General features: G+C 44.5%; 2 protein-coding genes across 3 annotated transcripts in view; one reads left to right on the top strand and one right to left on the bottom strand.

Moving 5' to 3' along the window:
- The window catches only part of METTL24 (methyltransferase like 24), a 45311-nt gene extending 41028 nt beyond the window's left edge, over positions 1–4283 (top strand). For both annotated transcript variants that reach the window (XM_042879004.1, XM_042878995.1), the window contains exon 5: positions 3442–4283. In XM_042879004.1, the coding sequence (XP_042734938.1) occupies positions 3442–3756 (315 nt within the window). In that variant the 3' untranslated portion in view covers positions 3757–4283. The remainder of the gene's footprint in view (positions 1–3441) is intronic.
- Positions 4284–10593: 6310 nt separating this feature from the next.
- CDC40 (cell division cycle 40) overlaps positions 10594–17088 on the bottom strand; it is a 35526-nt gene continuing 29031 nt past the window's right edge. The window contains exons 13-15 of the mRNA XM_042878980.1: positions 14675–14751; positions 12534–12678; positions 10594–11615 (exon numbers count right to left, since the gene is read on the bottom strand). Of these exons, the coding sequence (XP_042734914.1) occupies positions 11438–11615; positions 12534–12678; positions 14675–14751 (400 nt within the window). The 3' untranslated portion in view covers positions 10594–11437. The remainder of the gene's footprint in view (positions 11616–12533; positions 12679–14674; positions 14752–17088) is intronic.

Raw genomic sequence — 17088 nt, 5'->3', positions numbered from 1 at the left:
ACATTCCTGTCAGTGCCCTATTGCTCTCTGATCACTTCAATACAAGGCAGCTCTCTCTGTCCTGCAGACACATTGGTTAGCAGCTGCTTTTTGGATCAGATTTGTGAATGCAGTGCAGTGCGTGCAGGGTGCCTGCTGGTCGGCCCCAGAAGCTTGAGAGAAAAAGCAACAAAGCTGGGGGATGATGAGTGGAAACTGCCATGAGAAAAAAGATGTCATACCATGAAGCCAGATCATGGGAAAACAAAAGCAAACACTTAGAAACATTTATTTACAGCTCCTCCCCCTATCATCACCCCCTCAGAGGAGTTTTGAATAATCTGTTAGGCAAAGTTGCCAAAGTATCACAGACAAAAATGCGTGGCTTCTGAAGTGTTGCAGTTGTACCCAGATAGGATCCAAAGTGCTTTCAAAATTGCATTGCAGGTAGAGCCGTGTGTTGCTATCTGAAAAATAAGTAACTGATTTAAATGTATAAGGGGAAACAAGTGAGCTCAACCATGAAGTAGGTCTCAGCTGACTTTCATGAGCAGGATCATTTGCATTCAGCCTGCTGGTGAACCCAGAGGAGCACTACAGGAAGCCATTTCACTGCCTCACACGTGGCGTGCTGATGGGCTCTTAGTTGCAGTCAGACAGGGAAGTACCAGAGCTAAGGTTGGCTGTATAACCTTTGTCTTTCCTCCTCACATGTCACAACACAGGCTTTATTTCCGTAATCCAACAGTCATTTTCCACCAGCCCCCTGCCTCTGTCAGCGCAGAGGAGGCACAATGTAGCCTGGATGAGCTGATCCCTGCAGCTCAGTGTGCTGTTAGTATGTGGTCATGGACCAGCTGATGTGTAGCTTGTCCCACTGAAGGGACACACACAGGACTTCATGGACGCAATCCTCACACCCTTAAGGGCTGAAAACCCACAGCTTGCATATTTGAGACCAGAAATATCTAGCATGTAACATCTCCCAGTTCTTGTCACCATGTGTCCCTAGTGGGACACCTCCGCCTAGTAGGTAGGGGGAGCACAGCCCCTGAGGTCTGGCATAGCTGTGAGCACTGTTTGTCTCAGTAGATCAGAGCTGGGGCCTCCAGTTGGCCACCTGGAGAACAAGGAAAGGTCGAAGCGATCACATGTAGCAGTGTGGGTTTGGGACCCCGTGTCTCCTCTCATTTCCCTTTGCTGGATTATGAGCTTGCAGCTGGGATGCACCAGGCTCTTCTCCTTCCATTGGTTTTCTCTGCCTGCCCTGGCCTGTCCTTTGGGCCGTCGGGGAGCACAGACTGCAGAGCTTTGGGCATCCAGGTATGGCCAGTGCTTGTACTGTACCCAGTTGGGCTGCAGGACTTAAAGTGCCATGAAGTGAGACCTGCTGTGTAGGAAGCCCACACAGTTACTGTCGTTAACTTTTGCTTTGTCAGATTAGGGTTAGGTTAGGTTTTGTGTCCAGCCCCACTGCTAGTCTGTTGCTCACTGGGTTGGTTCTGATGCAGACTGGGACTCTGTGCAGTGGGTTTGCCTTGTTTCATTGTCCCCATTAGTGACAAAACCAACCCACTGATTTAAAGTGGGAATGGGTTGATGGTTGAACTAGATGATCTTAGAGATCTTTTTCAACCTTAATGATTCTGTGATTCCATAACTCTAAGACCATGGTAAATTTGAATTAGGAATTGCTCTACTCTTAAAACTTCTAGTCCGATTTCCTTTGGCCTTGAGGTTTTGGTCCTGCTCTCTGGTCTCTCGAGGTAAGGGAAGAAAAAGAAGAGAGAAACAATGTGGCTGCATAAGGCAGCCTTCATCCTCTGAGCAGCACGTGCCTGCAGAAGGCCAAGTTACTTACAGCCTTGCTCCTAGGTGTTAGACTCTTGAAGGATATTGATGTGCCTTCAGGGAGGAACCAGCAGCAGTTGGTTGGACTGAGTTCTGTCTTCTTATCCCCTGGTAGTCCCCCAGAGAAGCACAGTAAGTGCAGCCTCTTGTAACAGTGGTGTTTCTGTGTACAGCTGTGTTATTGTGCCCTTCCATCCAGGCTCTTCAGAGTCTGCCTCAGCTCACTAATGGTACTTCATCAGCTGTAGTGGGGCCTGCCTGCTGACTTGTAATATTTCTGCCGATTTTTCAATTTTTTTTTTCTTTTCATGCTCTCCTTGACTCTTAAGTAAAGTCTTCAGTTTTCTCTTCAGACACATTCTGAGTGTGAACAGATGGGCACAAGCAGCAGCTCAGGTGGAACCAGTGCAGGCAAACCATGCTCCCCTGGGAGTTGCACCTGCTCTGTTGCAGGGAGAGGTGCCCTTCAGTTCGGGTGCACCTCTGAAGGACATTGCTTCTTTCCAGGTGTGATATTTTGATGAAACACTCTTTTTATTATTAGAAGATACAGCCCCTACCCCAGCTCATCTCTAAACCCGTAAAATCAAGCCATACTTACGTTGAGCTGTGAGAAGTTGGTTTTCTGAATATACAACTACAGTAGCAAATAACGGTCTAAAATCAAATTGAGGCACTCTTTCCATGGCATCTTTCCTGACATCCCTTACTGTTCAGAGGAGCTGCCCATCAATCTCTGCAGTCATTGCATAGTTTTCCCTTGAATTCATCCTCCTTGTGGAGCGTGATGCTGCAGGAACTGCCAGCAGCAGCTTGACAGTGGGTGGTTTGTGACCTGTGCTGCTCAGAGCCTTCATTTCTCTTTGCCCTTCTCTGGCATGTGTGTGCTGTGTGCAGTCACTGCCTCCTCATGCACTGCACCGTCAGATCCTCAGGACTGGAACCATCAATGCATGCACGTGGCATCTGGCAATGAGGACCCTGGTCTGCTGTGGTGCAAGTAGTTACTGTGAATAAATTTTGCTCTGTTACAGGAATTTTGTGATGGAGAAATAAGGAACAGTAAAGCATCGGTGTCTTTGTTTAGTATAATGAGTGCTGCCACAAGATCTATGAAGGGCCAATTACACACTTTGGCTGTAGGATCAGCCTCAAGTACAGAGCTTTTCAGACCAGGTGTCAGAGGCAGGAAGAGAAGGGCGGCGAGCAGGCAGGCATGGAGCTTCATTTACTGCCCTGTCTGTCCTAGCCTGCGTGTTCTGAGATGATTATCTTTTAATACGAAATATTATATTTAAATACACGAGAGCAATTATGTGTATAATAAACTGGGAAAGCCTGGCTTTGGATCTTGCTGATATTAGGAAAAATTTCTTCTCAGAAAGAGTGGTGAGGCAGTGGCACAGGCTGCACAGGGAAGTGGTGGAGTCACCACCCCTGGAGGTACTCAAGATACGTAGCTGTGGCACTGAGGGATGTGGTTAGTGGGCATGGTGGGGATGGGTGTTTGGTTGGACCAGTGATCTTAGAGGGCTTTTCTAACTTCAATGATTCTATGACAATAATTGCAAAGCCTGTCATTTTCATGTAGCAATTATGTTTTTGTTGCAGATTGATGTCCTCAAGGCAGATGTGGAGAGCGCGGAGTGGAAAATTTTGGAAAACCTGATCTTGGAGGATGTTGTTGAGCAAATAGGGCAGCTGGTCTTTGAGGTGCACATCCACTGGCCTGGTTTTGAGGTCAGCGGCAATGACAGCACTGTGGTGCGGTACTGGTACAGTCTGCTCCGAGAGCTGGAGCTGAAGGACTTCAGGCTTTTCCATACCTACAAAGACTTATCAAAACCACAGATGCTTCTGAAAAAGGAAGCCTTCAATGCCAGTAGCTGTTACACGCTGAGCTGGGTGAATACAAGATGGAAATAGCAGAAAGGAATCTATGACGTGTGACTGTGAGCCATCTGTCCCATAACATTATTGAAGAGGACCTGAGAGTCACTGGCTGAAGTTGCCAAATAAGCATACAGCGATTGCTGGTGGAATGGGCTGGCATTTGTTTTTAAACACTGTCAAAAGAGCTGAAAGTGGAACCTGGTCTTTTTGGCTTGTTTTTAGTTCAGGTGAAGTTCCACAGTGACTTGTCTAGCACTGCACCTGGCTGCCTCCTGGCTCCTTCCCACAGAGCTCCCTGGCCCTGCCTCTCTCCCTGCCAGGGGCACACGGATGCTTGTAGAGGTAGTGGTTCTGGTCTTGGGGACACGGGGACATGTCCTGCTCTGCATGTGGGCTCTGAGCACTGGCATGCAAGATTGATGCAGGGTGCTCCTAACAACCCGGCTCAGCCATTCCCTTAGAAGCTAAGCAATGAGAGGGAGCTAAAAAGTATGTAGCAGGTGGTTTATTGTTATTTTAATTAATAATTTTGACATTAAACTTTGCATTGAAATACAAGATCACACCTCTTTCATGTCTTTCTTGTTCTTTGCAGGGCTTGAAATGCCTGAATGAGTCAGGCCTTGAGCATCTGTGTTGGCCACAGGGGCTGCAGAGCTTGGGCTTCTTTGGAAGAGGCTTCAAAGCCCCCTGCCATGATGGTGAGGGCCTGGGTGGTGCAAGACTTGTGGGACTGGAGAGGGTTTGAATTTCTTCAGTGGAGGTCAGTTCTGTGTCCTCACACACTCAGATGTTTATCAGCCTTCCAAATCACATTGGAAATGTTAACTTGTGGTTAAATGTCAGATCCTTTCTGTTTTAAGAAATGCACGCTGGCTTTCAATCTGCTGCCTTTCAGCTCCGCTGACAGTGCCTTGTTGTGCTGTGTGAAGTGAGTTATTGCCTCTCTGGTCCCATTTTTATTTCCTTTTAAATACCAGCACATCCACTTTAGTGGCACTGGGATTTTCTGAACTGGAGTTTAATTCTGAGGGATCTCTTTGTGGGTTTGTGTGCACTGAACACCTCAGCCAGAGAAGGAGGAGGACACAGAGGACAGACTGGGCCTGCCGGTACCCCCAGCTGTGCCTGTGAGCTATGTGGAGCAGTGCAGGAGGTGTGCACGGGCTCTGGGTATGGCTGCCTGGTTATCACATGAATGAGTTCCTTGGCACTGTATTGGCTCAGGCCATCTGGGACCTTCCCATACCATTCCTAGGCACAGAGACAGCCCAAGTCAAGGACAGCTTGGATCCAGCCACCTTGTGTTGGAAGCTCCTAGGGCTAGGAACATAGAACCACGGGATGGCTGAGGTTGACAGGGCCTCTTGGTCCATCTGGTCCAAGACCTGCTCAAGCAGGGACACCCAGAGCAGGACATGTCTGGTACTGCTTTGTTTTCTGGTATCAGTGTGCTTGGTCCCTTTCCTGCAGTGACACAGAACAATCCGAGGGAAGAGCTGCTGGAATTGATGCCATGTTGCTGCTTGCTTGGATTTCCTGAGCCCAGCTGCTGGGCAAAGCACTCCAAGCAGGAGATGCCTTCTTAGTGGCAGCCACACTGCAAACCCTTGCGCTCCAAGTGTTGAGGCTGTGCAACAATGCAGGGCCTTAAGGAGAGCCCTGAAATGCATGAAGGTGTCACATCTCCTAAACCGAGCTACTGCTTGTTGGAACAATCAGACAGCTCATCAGGGAATGGCTGCACTTCCACTCTTCAAATAATATGATGGCAAAAGGCCCGGTGTGAGCCCTGCTTCGTTAATGAAGCATGAAAGCACAGGCTGGAGCGGTAGAGCACAGGCTTTTCCTCCTGGTAAGTGATGGAGTACTCAGACCGGTAGATTGTTACATAGTGATTAAAAACCAAATTATGTTCTCTTTTACGTGTTAAAATTCCAAAGGGTTGCAGACCTTTCATCATGTATTGCCCTGAAGAAGAAATGTAAATTCATTGTGTATGGAAATTGCAGGAAAGGTCTGGAGGTCTGTCTTGGGACCTGACGTCAGAATTCTGTGTATCCTCACCCAGCCTATGCTCTGGAGTGCTAAGTAGCATCAGGAGCAACTTAGGCGTTAGCAAATACATCTTCTGAAAGCAAAAATTCCAATAACTATGGCAATTAAAGAAACCTTATGTAAGATGCAGGATAGATAAAAGCAGTTTATCATTCCTGTGGCAGTTATGCGATATTATAGGGAAAGGGAACAGCTCTCATTTCATGCTCTGTGCCTTTCTAAGCAGAGTTAGCACAGCCATCCTTTCTGAGCTCTTGTGCTCCCACCCGTTGGCTTTTATTGGTCTCTTTGACCTAAAGGAGCAAAACTTGATGAATCCATCTCCTGTTTCTTTCTGTAAAAGGGATGTGGTTACTGCTGTGGGGCAAAGGCTGTGTGACTGCAGCTGTCATGCACTGCGGTCTGCGTTGGCCCTAGAGAGGAGCCCTGTGCATTCAGGAGCAGCTTTGGGGGAGCGGGGAGCGTTGCAGAGGTCATCAAATGGTTGGGAACACATCAGGAGGATGCGATGTACTGAGCTCTGCAGCACAGTCCTTAAAGTTGGAAAAGACCTCTAAGATCACCTAGTCCAGCCAACCAGCCCATCCCCACCATGCCCACTAACCACATCCCTCAGTATCACATCCACGTTTCTTGATGGCCTCCAGGGGTGGTGACTCCACCACTTCCCTGTGCAGCCTGTGCCACTGCCTCACCACTCTTTCTGAGAAAACATTGTTTCTCATATCCAACCTCATCAGGAGCACCTCTCAATTCTGAAAGATTGAAGAAAGCGTAAATGGGATGTGTCTGGCCTTTCTTGGCAGCAGCCAGCAAGGCATCACCTGGTCGCACACCTGAAGAAAATGCACTCATTCACCCTGGTGAATAATTCACAGCTGAGACCATCTGGTTAGTTCAGAGCCCAGGCTCTGGGAGCTCCATTAGCTGCTCTCTTGCCCTTGAAGGGATCCTCAGGGTTACTCAGTAAGAAGTCACTCCTGATTTCTTGCTGCTTGTTAATACAACGTGACATTTAATTGCAGTCAGTAGAAACCGACTGAGTTTCAGTGGTGGTGGTGGAAGGTCAGAGCTGACCCACATTCAGAGCCACGTCTACTCTTCTCTCTGCAGCAACCAAGGAGCATTCAGACTGTGAACTTCCTTACTCTTCGCATTGGATTTCCACCATACACATGTCTTTTGTAGCAGTTTGCTGAAGGTAAGCTCTATACTCGCAGCACAGCTATAGTGCAGGCTGGTTGTTCTGTTTGTTTTCTCTTAGCATTGCTTCATAAGAGTTTAAACTCCACCAAACCCCACTTATGCCACAGGGGAAGTGTTGAGGTGGTGAATTACAGCAATGGTGGCTGTGGGGTGATGGTGCTGGGGGGGGCTCTGCAGGTCCCATAGATGTGTCTGTGTGGCTGTCAGGAGGCCCAGCAGGGTTCATAGGGCTGAAATCACTCCCCAGGGGATTTGTGTTGTTTTCTTCCTTTCCAAACCAGAGGGCATGCAGCTCAGTGTTGACACCTCTCAGCCCAAGGACTGAGCCTGGCCCAAAGGACAAATTCAAACCATTTGCTGTAACACCTGATTTTAGCAGTCTCCCAGTGGTGCAAAGCACAGTGAGTTACACAGGGGCTTGCAATGCTTCCACGTTTAGAACATTTTAAATACGTTCTGTGGCGTAACCAGGTAACAAGCAGCTCTGAGGTTGGTCTGCCGGGGTACCTCATGTCCACACTTGGGTGAACACCATCTAAACTTATTTGTAAGAGCTTTCAGCTCTACAGGGAGCTTCTGCAAACAGAGCCTTTCCACAGGCAGTACTCTCCAAGTGCTGCAAGACAGCAGTGGTGCAGTTGGCTTTGTGGGTTTTTTAATTTGTTTTAGTTTAATCAGCTAGCCTTGCAGTAAACACCTATTTTACTGCAAAATATAACTTAAATTTTGAGTATATGTCAGTGAAGTCAGCCTGCAGGAGCAAGTCTTTCAGTAGTCCCCAGGGGCACAAACTCCCTGTCAGCTGATTTTTTTTTTTTTTTTTTTTTTGTAAATAGGCTCAATTGCTTAAAGTCTTGCAAGCAAAGCTTCCCACCCTGCCCTGTTTGCCTCTCTCACAGGCTGCTCCTTGTACAGAGCTTTTCTACCCAGGAGGAGGGAGGTTCTGTAACGACCAGCTGGTAGCAAAAAGGAAGGTACACAGTAGTACTGTGCTGTCAGGTTTGCAAGGCTTTATTGTTGAAATGAGCCTTTGAAGACCACACTTTTAAATGGTGTGTTGAACATCTGCTTTTTGCTAAAAACTGGCTTTTTCCAAGGCAATCTTAGAGTCTTCTGGATGCACGGTAATTCAGATGTTTGCTTCTTGCAGTGAGAGCAAAGAATGCGCAGCCCTGTCTTCCTGGGTTGTAAGCTTTGTGTGAGACAGATGCCACAACCATCTGCCTTGAGAGAGACTGCCTTCCCACCTACTGGCAAGCTGCACCAGGACACGTGGGACATTCCCCCCTCTCACATATGAAAAGAAGTCCATGAGGAAGGTGGCACAAGGCCAGAAGAACAATCAGGTTTCCAAGGCAGAACTCAGCAATGATGGCAATAGTTCACTTACTCACAAACCCCCGCTGCAACAGTAATTGGTATTAATAACAAGTGGCAAGACACTGCCACATCATTTCCTCGAGTTAGAGATGCATAACAGAGGGACACAAACCACAGTGCTGTCACTGCAGCCCTACATGCCAACTCACAGGTATTCACCCTCGGCAGTGCAACAGGCTCCAGCCCAGAAGGAGCCCCTTTGAGCTCACTTGGTATTAGGGAACGCTGCTTGGGGCCTTCCCTGCTCTGTCTGCCCACAGGCTGTCAACCCAGAGATGTGTCTGGACTCGTTCTGGCCAACATTTGTAGCAGACCAATTTCTGACCTAAGTGAAATTGAAAGTCAAAGAGAAGGACACAATTAGCCTGGCCAGGAGTCCCTTCCCAGGTGGCTGCAGGAAGGACAAGTTTGGACTCCCACCATGCAGACACCCCCCGCCTCTTCCAAGCACAGCAAATTGCTGACATTGCCAGCTCTGGAGTCTTTGGCAGGGAAGAAATTATCCTCACAAAAATTCTCCCTGCAGGCTTCAATGCAGATGTGAGGAATTCCACATCAGATTAACAGGGTGACCAACAGCGAGGGACAAAGGAGTTGATCTATCTGAAAGTTTCCAGTGGAATTTTGATCTGAGGCTTGTTGCAAACATTTAATCCTAACTCATCGACTCCAGAATTTATTGAGTCAGTGCTTCTTGGTTTTCTTCCCCAGAGACAACAGACAGTGCACCACTACATAACTTTATACACTTATTTATGCATACACAAGCACATGAATCAAGTACTGCTGGGTAGGTGATGAATGGAGCAATGCAATATGAGCTGCAGAGCCAAAACTTGTGTCTACTGTCATTTAAATGCTTTTAGGCATTTGGGAAAGATGTTTCTGATAGGGGAGTTAATATACAAAACTTTTTTGAAGCAATTTATCTGCTCTATTTCCTCTTTTCTTCTCCAGATCCTTATGCTTACATGCTGTTAATGTTTGGGCACACAGCTACACGTTAGGATGTGAGGGAAAGGCCTTAAGTTGCGTCAGGGGAGGTTTAGGCTGGATGTTAGGAAGAACTTAGCAAGAGTGGTGAGGCATTGGCACAGGCTGCACAGGGAGGTGGTGGAGTCACGTCCCTGGAGGTGTTCAAGACACGTGTAGGTGTGGCACTGAAGGACCTGGTTAGTGGGGTGGGTTGGGGTTGGACTAGGTGGTCTTAGAGGTCTTTTCCAACTGTAAGGACTCGTCATATCCATTTAGGAAATGTATTTGAAGGAAAAAGAAGTGCCATTCTAAGTTATTTTAGCCAATTTTCTCCTTAAGCAGCAGACACAGCACCTCAGAGCTCAACACCCAGCTCAGGAACACCATGGCAGCAGCTCACTCCTACTCACATTCTTACCAGTCCAGAAAGAACAGTCTCTTCTTTCCCTGTGATCCTCAGGATGCTCACTACCTCCTTTCTCTCTCTAAATTCTACCATTTCCATTTTCCTGCCCCAGCATTTACACAGGTGCGAGATTGGACAATATATACAATGGGTACCAGAGCTCCTCTTGTGAAAACGAGCTGTGATGTGTTTCTGGTACCCATGTTTACTGAGATGGGAAAGTAAATGGAAAACACATAAACTTGGTGCAGTTATATTGAAGGCATGAATGGAAAGTGGAAAGACTCTGAAACACAGCTTTAAGCATCTGGTCTAAAATGCATTATGTTCCAAGCTCATTCACTCATGAAGTTAGAGGCCTAACTTCAACAAGTACTCTTTGAAAGAACAGTCTTGTTAATCAATCCTTCCAGAACAGCAGATTTAAAATACAAGTAAAGTCTTAGAAAAAAAGTCCTTCCAGTTTGAGGTTCTTTGCATCTTAGCTAGTGAAATGCCTTATCTCCCACCCCACTGCTAATTATAGCCATTAATCCTTTGCTGTTGTTTAACTGATGAGCAGCTGTTGACTTATAGTAAGCAACGGAGCGTAATTCAAAACCAATTAAAACTGATCAATGGATAAATTTGTTACACGCTTTTATTTCTATTAGAGTCTCAAAAGAAGAGCAGACAGTGTTAAAAGGATGTTTTTTTTCCCCTTCCTTCCAACTTAAATTAGTTTTGTATGAACAGGGGAAGAAAATGAGCTTATCTGAATTCTATTAAAACTGAGAATTAAAATGGCAAACGATAAATATTTCACATGGACAGTGGTGGATGGAAGAAATGAAGACAAGCAGAAGTTTCTTTATAAAATGATTTATTAAAAATAAGTCTTTTAAAGAGGAGAAAGTGTGGCATGTATATACAGTACATTGTCACAAACTGTGGAGCTTATAATACAACCTACCCACTTTGTTGTTTTGTTCGTTTTTTATGTCATGCTTACTGGAACTTAACAGCAAACAGGAAGAGAAAAACACCTGGTACCCAACCCTCACAGGGAAACTGAGGGGTACTTGTAACGATGACGCCTGGTGATCAGCATGATGCAGCTGTTAAACACAGACAAACCAAGATTTTATGAATACAGGCTTCAGTTGACACAGTCTAATTGGGGGCTGTGCGCTTCTGATTACCTCTTCATTTCTACTGTGAATTGACAGACATCATTAGCAACTGATTTTGTGTTCTAGAAAGGTAGAAGTATTTTAGGGAGAATAAAATACCATCCAAAAAACATAAACAAATGCTCTACTTCCAGCTCTGTTGCAGTAGGTATCAAAGATTTCCTCTTAGGAAGAAGATTACACAATTGCTGGTTTTCTCCTTTAACTCCCCATATCTCTGACAGCCAGAGCCACAAAAATAGTTTTTTCTTAAATTTATTTTATTTTACAAGAGTATTTTGCACAGAAGGTGACAGGACAAACACTTGATGCTGCACACTTCACATTCTCCTAGCCAGATGTTGCGTTTAGAACAAGATCCTTTGAGTCGAGCATTCTGAACATTTCCCACTTTCAGAGCATATATACAGCCAGCTGCCAACAGCTATATCACAAAATGTCTGCCCGTCCTTACAGCAGAATTCACTCCAACTTCACATCTCAGGGCTTACAACTTCAGATCCTCGCAGCAGCCTCTTTAGTCCCACAGTTTAATGAGACCATCCCAGCCGCACGTAATGACTTTGGATGTTTCGTGAGGATGCCAGACTGCGCCGATGCAGACTTTATCATGTGCTTTTATTCTGCTGTAAAGCTTTGTGGTCTTCCAGTCCCAGATGTTAAGCTTTCCATCTGCATCTCCAGATATCACATAGCTGCATTAAAAGGATGGAAATACAAGTTGCATTAAGCGCAAGGACTGCTAGTATTCTAACAATTTATATTGAGGAATGGAACAGAGCTTCACCCAGTTAGCCTCCCACCTGGCAGCCTGCGAACTTTCCTGCCAGAGAACTGGCGTTCATGCTGTGCTCTGTGGCACACATAGTCCTGCAGAAGGTGATGCATCAGCTGTGAGGTAAACGTGCTAACTAGTGTGATTCTATCACTCAGTGTTACTGGGATTGAAGAGAATATGTTGGGAAAAGATAAAAGTGCCAGAAGTTCATCAGCAACTTACAGACACTCTCTCTGCTTTTTCCTCCGGTTTTGCTGAGGTTATTCTCCACTTTTTATAGCAGTGCATAGCTTATGTACATACAGTGGTAAATATATGGGCATGTTACCAAGGAAACAGGATGTAAAAGATGGATCTCTGAACAGCTAATGAGGACATACCACACCAGACCTGTGCACAGGAAAAACCAGGCAAGTCTGAATGCCAGGTATTCTAGACGGGTGCATATGGTGGGAACAAAGACTGAAGGGCTCTGGGGAGACTGCTACTGACTGTTTGCAAACATAGCCAGATGCAGGTCTGTGCTGCACCAGGACTGGGCAAAATAAGGGCGATCTCTGGATGCTTCAACACAGCAACATAGGTCTTCTTCAGGGAATGGAGAATCTGGACTATGCTGACTGCTTTTTAACTGTTGTTCGGAACAAGTGTTGAGTTCACTTAGTCCAGTCAAACAAGAAGAGCAAACTTATTCTGCTGCTTGTCTTAGAGAGCTCTGTCCTATTACTGAGTTAATAGGATGGCTGTGCATCAATGATGTTGAAAAGGATTCAAAAAGAAATCTGGTGTCCGTGCTCGTGAGTTTAAAGATGAAGCTCTTTCCCACAAAACTCACCTCATATCAGGTGAAAAATCCACTTGACAAGCGTAGCCAGCTACCATGTGACCTTTGAAGATTTTCTTTTTGTTTAATCTGAATCTGTTCTGAGCTCCAAAAATCAGAATTTGGTTATCCATTGACTGGCAAGCCAACCATTTCCCTAAAAATGCAATGAACAGAGGAGATGACAGAGTGCCACATACAAAGAAACAGTCTTGGCTGGAAAGTTTGAGACACACATAACTCTCTCTGCACTGTGCTAATTCAGATTTTCATTATAGAATCATAGAATCCTTACGAGTTGGAAGGGACCTTTGAATGCCACCTAGTCCAACTGCCTGCAACGAACAAGAACGTGCACATCCAGGTCAGGTTCCCAAGGGCCTGATCCAGCCTCACCTTCAAAGTCTCCAGGGATGGGGCTTCAACCACATCTCTGGGCAACCTGTTCCAGTGCCTCACCATCCTCACTGTAAAAGATTTTTTTTCCTTATGTCCAATCTAAATCTAATCTCTCTTATTGTGTAATAAAGTTTCTTGGTAGAAGCTGATATTACTTCACAGAATCACAGGGTCCGGAAGATGGCCAACCCAATTTCCACCTGTTACAACCGTTAGAAGGCAGAAAATTATGCTCAACAGGATTTGGGAAGCCTGTTCCTACAAAATGCACTCACAACTCCAAAAAAGCTCTGCCTGTTACATTAACCCCAGTAATGAACGGATCCATTTTTAAGCTACTAAGTTTTTATGGTGCACATATTATAAACTCTCAATCAAGTAATTCAGATTAAGGAAAAAAAATAGGTAATCTATTTGATAACCTTTTTTTGTGGGTACTTTAAGATGGTCACCTGGACTAAGGAGCTTCAGAATCCTTATGTTTTTGAGACTGTTTAATTCTCTGTGTCATAATGGAGTATGATTTAATCAAGACATTTGAGTTAAAATAAATAAGGCTTTTCTAATCTTCATTTCACTGTGTCTTGGCACTGCATTAATTCCTACCTAAGAATCCAGTGAAGGCAATGCACTACAGAACAGTTTACAACAGACTTCTGCCCTGAACTCTTTATACCATCACGGTCTTCAGTGTCTGATTTGAACAATGACAGAAAACGTGCTGAATAGTCCTTAAATCTGATCCAGCTTCTAGCTTGGAATTAGACAGTTTAGTTCAGCCTCCCAGAGAAATAAACAGCGCGCTTACCCCAGTCACATTATTCTTTCTTAGGTTTTTAAAAGGTCTGTTACTATCTTCTGCATCCTTCAGAAGGAAACTGAAAATTTCCTTCCATAAAATTTTCATTTTAACTGTCTTTCTCCAGAATCTTCCTTTTACTATTAAGGCTCTGCCTCGATTGTTAAGAATGAAATATTTACACTGCAAAGGAACTGTAATTTGATGCTGAGAGCTGGCTGAACGTGCTGGCTATACAAGCTGATCAGCCACTACTCAGCAAATGAGACTGTTAACGGTAAATTTATAACGCTTCAATAACGTTGGCAATAAAGCTATTTAATTTTAGCCAGCACACATAAAAGAGATTTCGTCCTATTAGAAGGATTTTTCACTTATTGCTGGAGGAATTCAACCTTTGCCCTTCTGCAGCTCGGTTGTTGCAGAAGAACATGAACACTAGGGAAACAGTAACATACAGAAACACTGAGATAATTTGGAATTTCTCTTGAGCAAATGCTGTTTGTGCTGTATTCAGAACAAAGAAACAGCATCAGCAGGATCACGTAAAACATCAGTCTTTGTGTTATCAGTGACACCACAAGGACTGCTGAACTTGCTCAGTACTTTGCAGCCCTTCTCAATGCCAACATTGTTTTTCCTAATATTTTAAATATTAGAAAGAACAAACTGAAGTTCTGTGAAAAGAAGGAGCCCTTTTACCCCGTTTGGAGGAAGGTCTAAATTTAAACTGATACAGCTATCCTGCAATAACCCCTCATTTTGACATGTTTGGTCTTCTCAAAACTTTTAAATCAAATTCAGATTCAGTCTAATCTTGGAATAAAGGCACAGAAGTCTTTGGGAAGGGGGTATGGGCAGCAGGGAGGTACAAGATGGCAAAATTACAGAGCTATCATTAGTGAGACATCTTATGTCAGCTCGGCCTGAGAAGGCAGCAAAGTTGTTAACCCACCATTTGGAGACAAAGTCACGGCTGGCATCGAATGCATACTTGGCTCAGCAATATACTTGAAGTCTACAGGAATGTCCCTGCAAAAGGAAGAAGTATGTGTTTAGGAAGACATGCAGACATTATTCCAAAGGGCTGTCTTGAGAGAGCTGATTTACTAAGCTGCTGAGAACATGGCAGTGCAGTCTAAAGAAGAATGTGGATAAGCTCAAAATTATGGGTGCTCGCTTAGAGAAATGCAGCTGATAGCATGAATTTACCCCAAATCAAATGACCCATAGTCTAAAGCAGAATCCTGACTCCAATTGGTAACAAACACAAAGACACTTGATTGCCTCCAGTTTCTTAAAAAAAACAAAACCAAAAACCATTAAAGAAAGCAGGAGTTTTATTCTATTCCCCCTGACAATGCCATTTTCCTCCTATTCTCCCCAAATGGGATGCTGACCAATTCTGAATGTTCATAGCTGAACTCAGCTGTGAACTCCCTGGCCTCAATTCCATTTCATTCTTTTAGAGGAGTACTCCAACAGCTTCAGATCAGGACACAAAGTCATCACTGTGGCGAGGTCTGATCCTTTGCAACCCCTAATAGCACACATTCCCTCAGCACACCAGTCATCTGCAACCCTCAGTTCTAGGTGAAAGCAATCCTCCCAGAGGCCACGTTAAAACAAACAAACTGTTGGCTGGCAAAAAGAAAGAAAAAGAAAAAAAAAACATCAAGAAAACCAACCCACTGTATATCATGAAATCTAAGGTGCCAAAGGTATCTTTATAAGGAGATACGGAGACCTGTTGGAGGGGTACAGAGTGACAGACATGACAAGCCTCCTAAGCTTGGCAATGTAAGAACTAAGTTACTGCTGTACTGCTCCTGCTTTGCCAGCTTAGTCAAAGGCATAAAGAAAGAAAATCTTCCAAGATCAGTTGCCCGAATCATTTCACTGTTTATCCAATTAGGACCAGAAGCATGAGAAGCCCACAAGAGAAAACAACGTTTTGCATTTCTAAAAGAAAACGCAGAATATAACACCCGTGCCAACTTTAATATCACTGCTGTAAAGATACAATCCCATCAAAAGCAAAGCAGGCAAATTTTATAGCACTCCAGTTAAGACTCCTGAACAAACGACCAGATCTTCACGTTTGTCCTTGTGAAACCTATGAGCACACTCTGAACTCTCGGGGAAAGGACATTTATATTCTCAGGGGTGAAGCTGCTCACTGTAATGAAGTCTGACATGACATCCCATTACCAGCTCTGGCCAAGTCAAAGTATTTACAAAACCCACTACAAAATTTCTCCAAACAATTGAAACCAAGTAATGAGACCAGCTTTAATTACTGGCTTTTAAGGCCATATTCAGGTCATAGTTACTTTGAAAGCTGCTTTGTTTCTGAAGGATACTGAAGAAATACTGTGCTGAAGTACATGAAGAAATACATTGTATGAAGTCACCCTAGATTTAGTAACAATTGTCCTTATGAACTTAAGAAAATAAAAAGATTTGAGGCGTGGTATGAAATAGTTTGATATGGAAAGCTGATGTGCTGAATATATTAACAGTTTTAATGCACTGCAAAAATCTGGATATTGAAATTATGTGCATATGCAGACTGGTTACCATATATCAACTGCAGGTTATGGCCAAATGTTTTTCAGGTCATGGCTAGAAAGACAACGTTTACTTTATATAAAATCAAAAAATTCCCCAAAGACTGTATGGCAGAACAGTGTGTACAGTTGAGTTCCCTAATATCTGAACAAGGGAACCCTTTTTCAGTGTACAGGATGCTCAGTATATATACATATATATATATATTTTTTTTTTTTTTTGCTTCGGAAGAAAAAAAAATCTGGTACTGTAACAATCAGGCTGTGATGTTCCCATACCAGAACCTTTCTGCCTTTCCTGCTTTTCCCCACAGAGTGACTAAATCCACCCACTTCACTATTTGTTTCAGCCATCAACACAGAGCTCACAGAAGAAGGGCAATCCAATCTCAAGGAAATAACAATCTTGTGCGAGTGACATCCTCCTCCTACTCACCAGAGAGGAGACATTCCTTAGCAGACATGATACTGTAAATACTTTGAGGAGCTCAGTAAATACATGGGTTTAATTACAAAAAACTGAACAGAGGCTCTCTGGGACTCACATCTGGAGACAGTGCTCCATGCCTGCAAGCCTAAGCCTGGGCTCCCAGACTTTGGTTGTTATCACTGCTGGTACTGGCAATGATAGCAACAGATCACAGACACACTGTGGGTTTTGGGTGACATTCAAATACCACAGACTGGAGCCTCTTGTCTAGGTGAAAAAATAAAACCCACAAAAAATGCTGGGAAGAAACTGATTAGTCACAGAGCTGTCAAACTCATGCCTGTGTTGTGCAACAGCTTTCATGAGTGA

The sequence above is a fragment of the Lagopus leucura genome, unplaced genomic scaffold, assembly GCF_019238085.1.
Source record: "Lagopus leucura isolate 7727_CA_CO unplaced genomic scaffold, USGS_WTPT01 Super-Scaffold_73, whole genome shotgun sequence".
Classification (NCBI taxonomy): Eukaryota; Metazoa; Chordata; class Aves; order Galliformes; family Phasianidae; genus Lagopus; species Lagopus leucura.
This window is presented reverse-complemented; position numbering and strand designations above follow the sequence as displayed.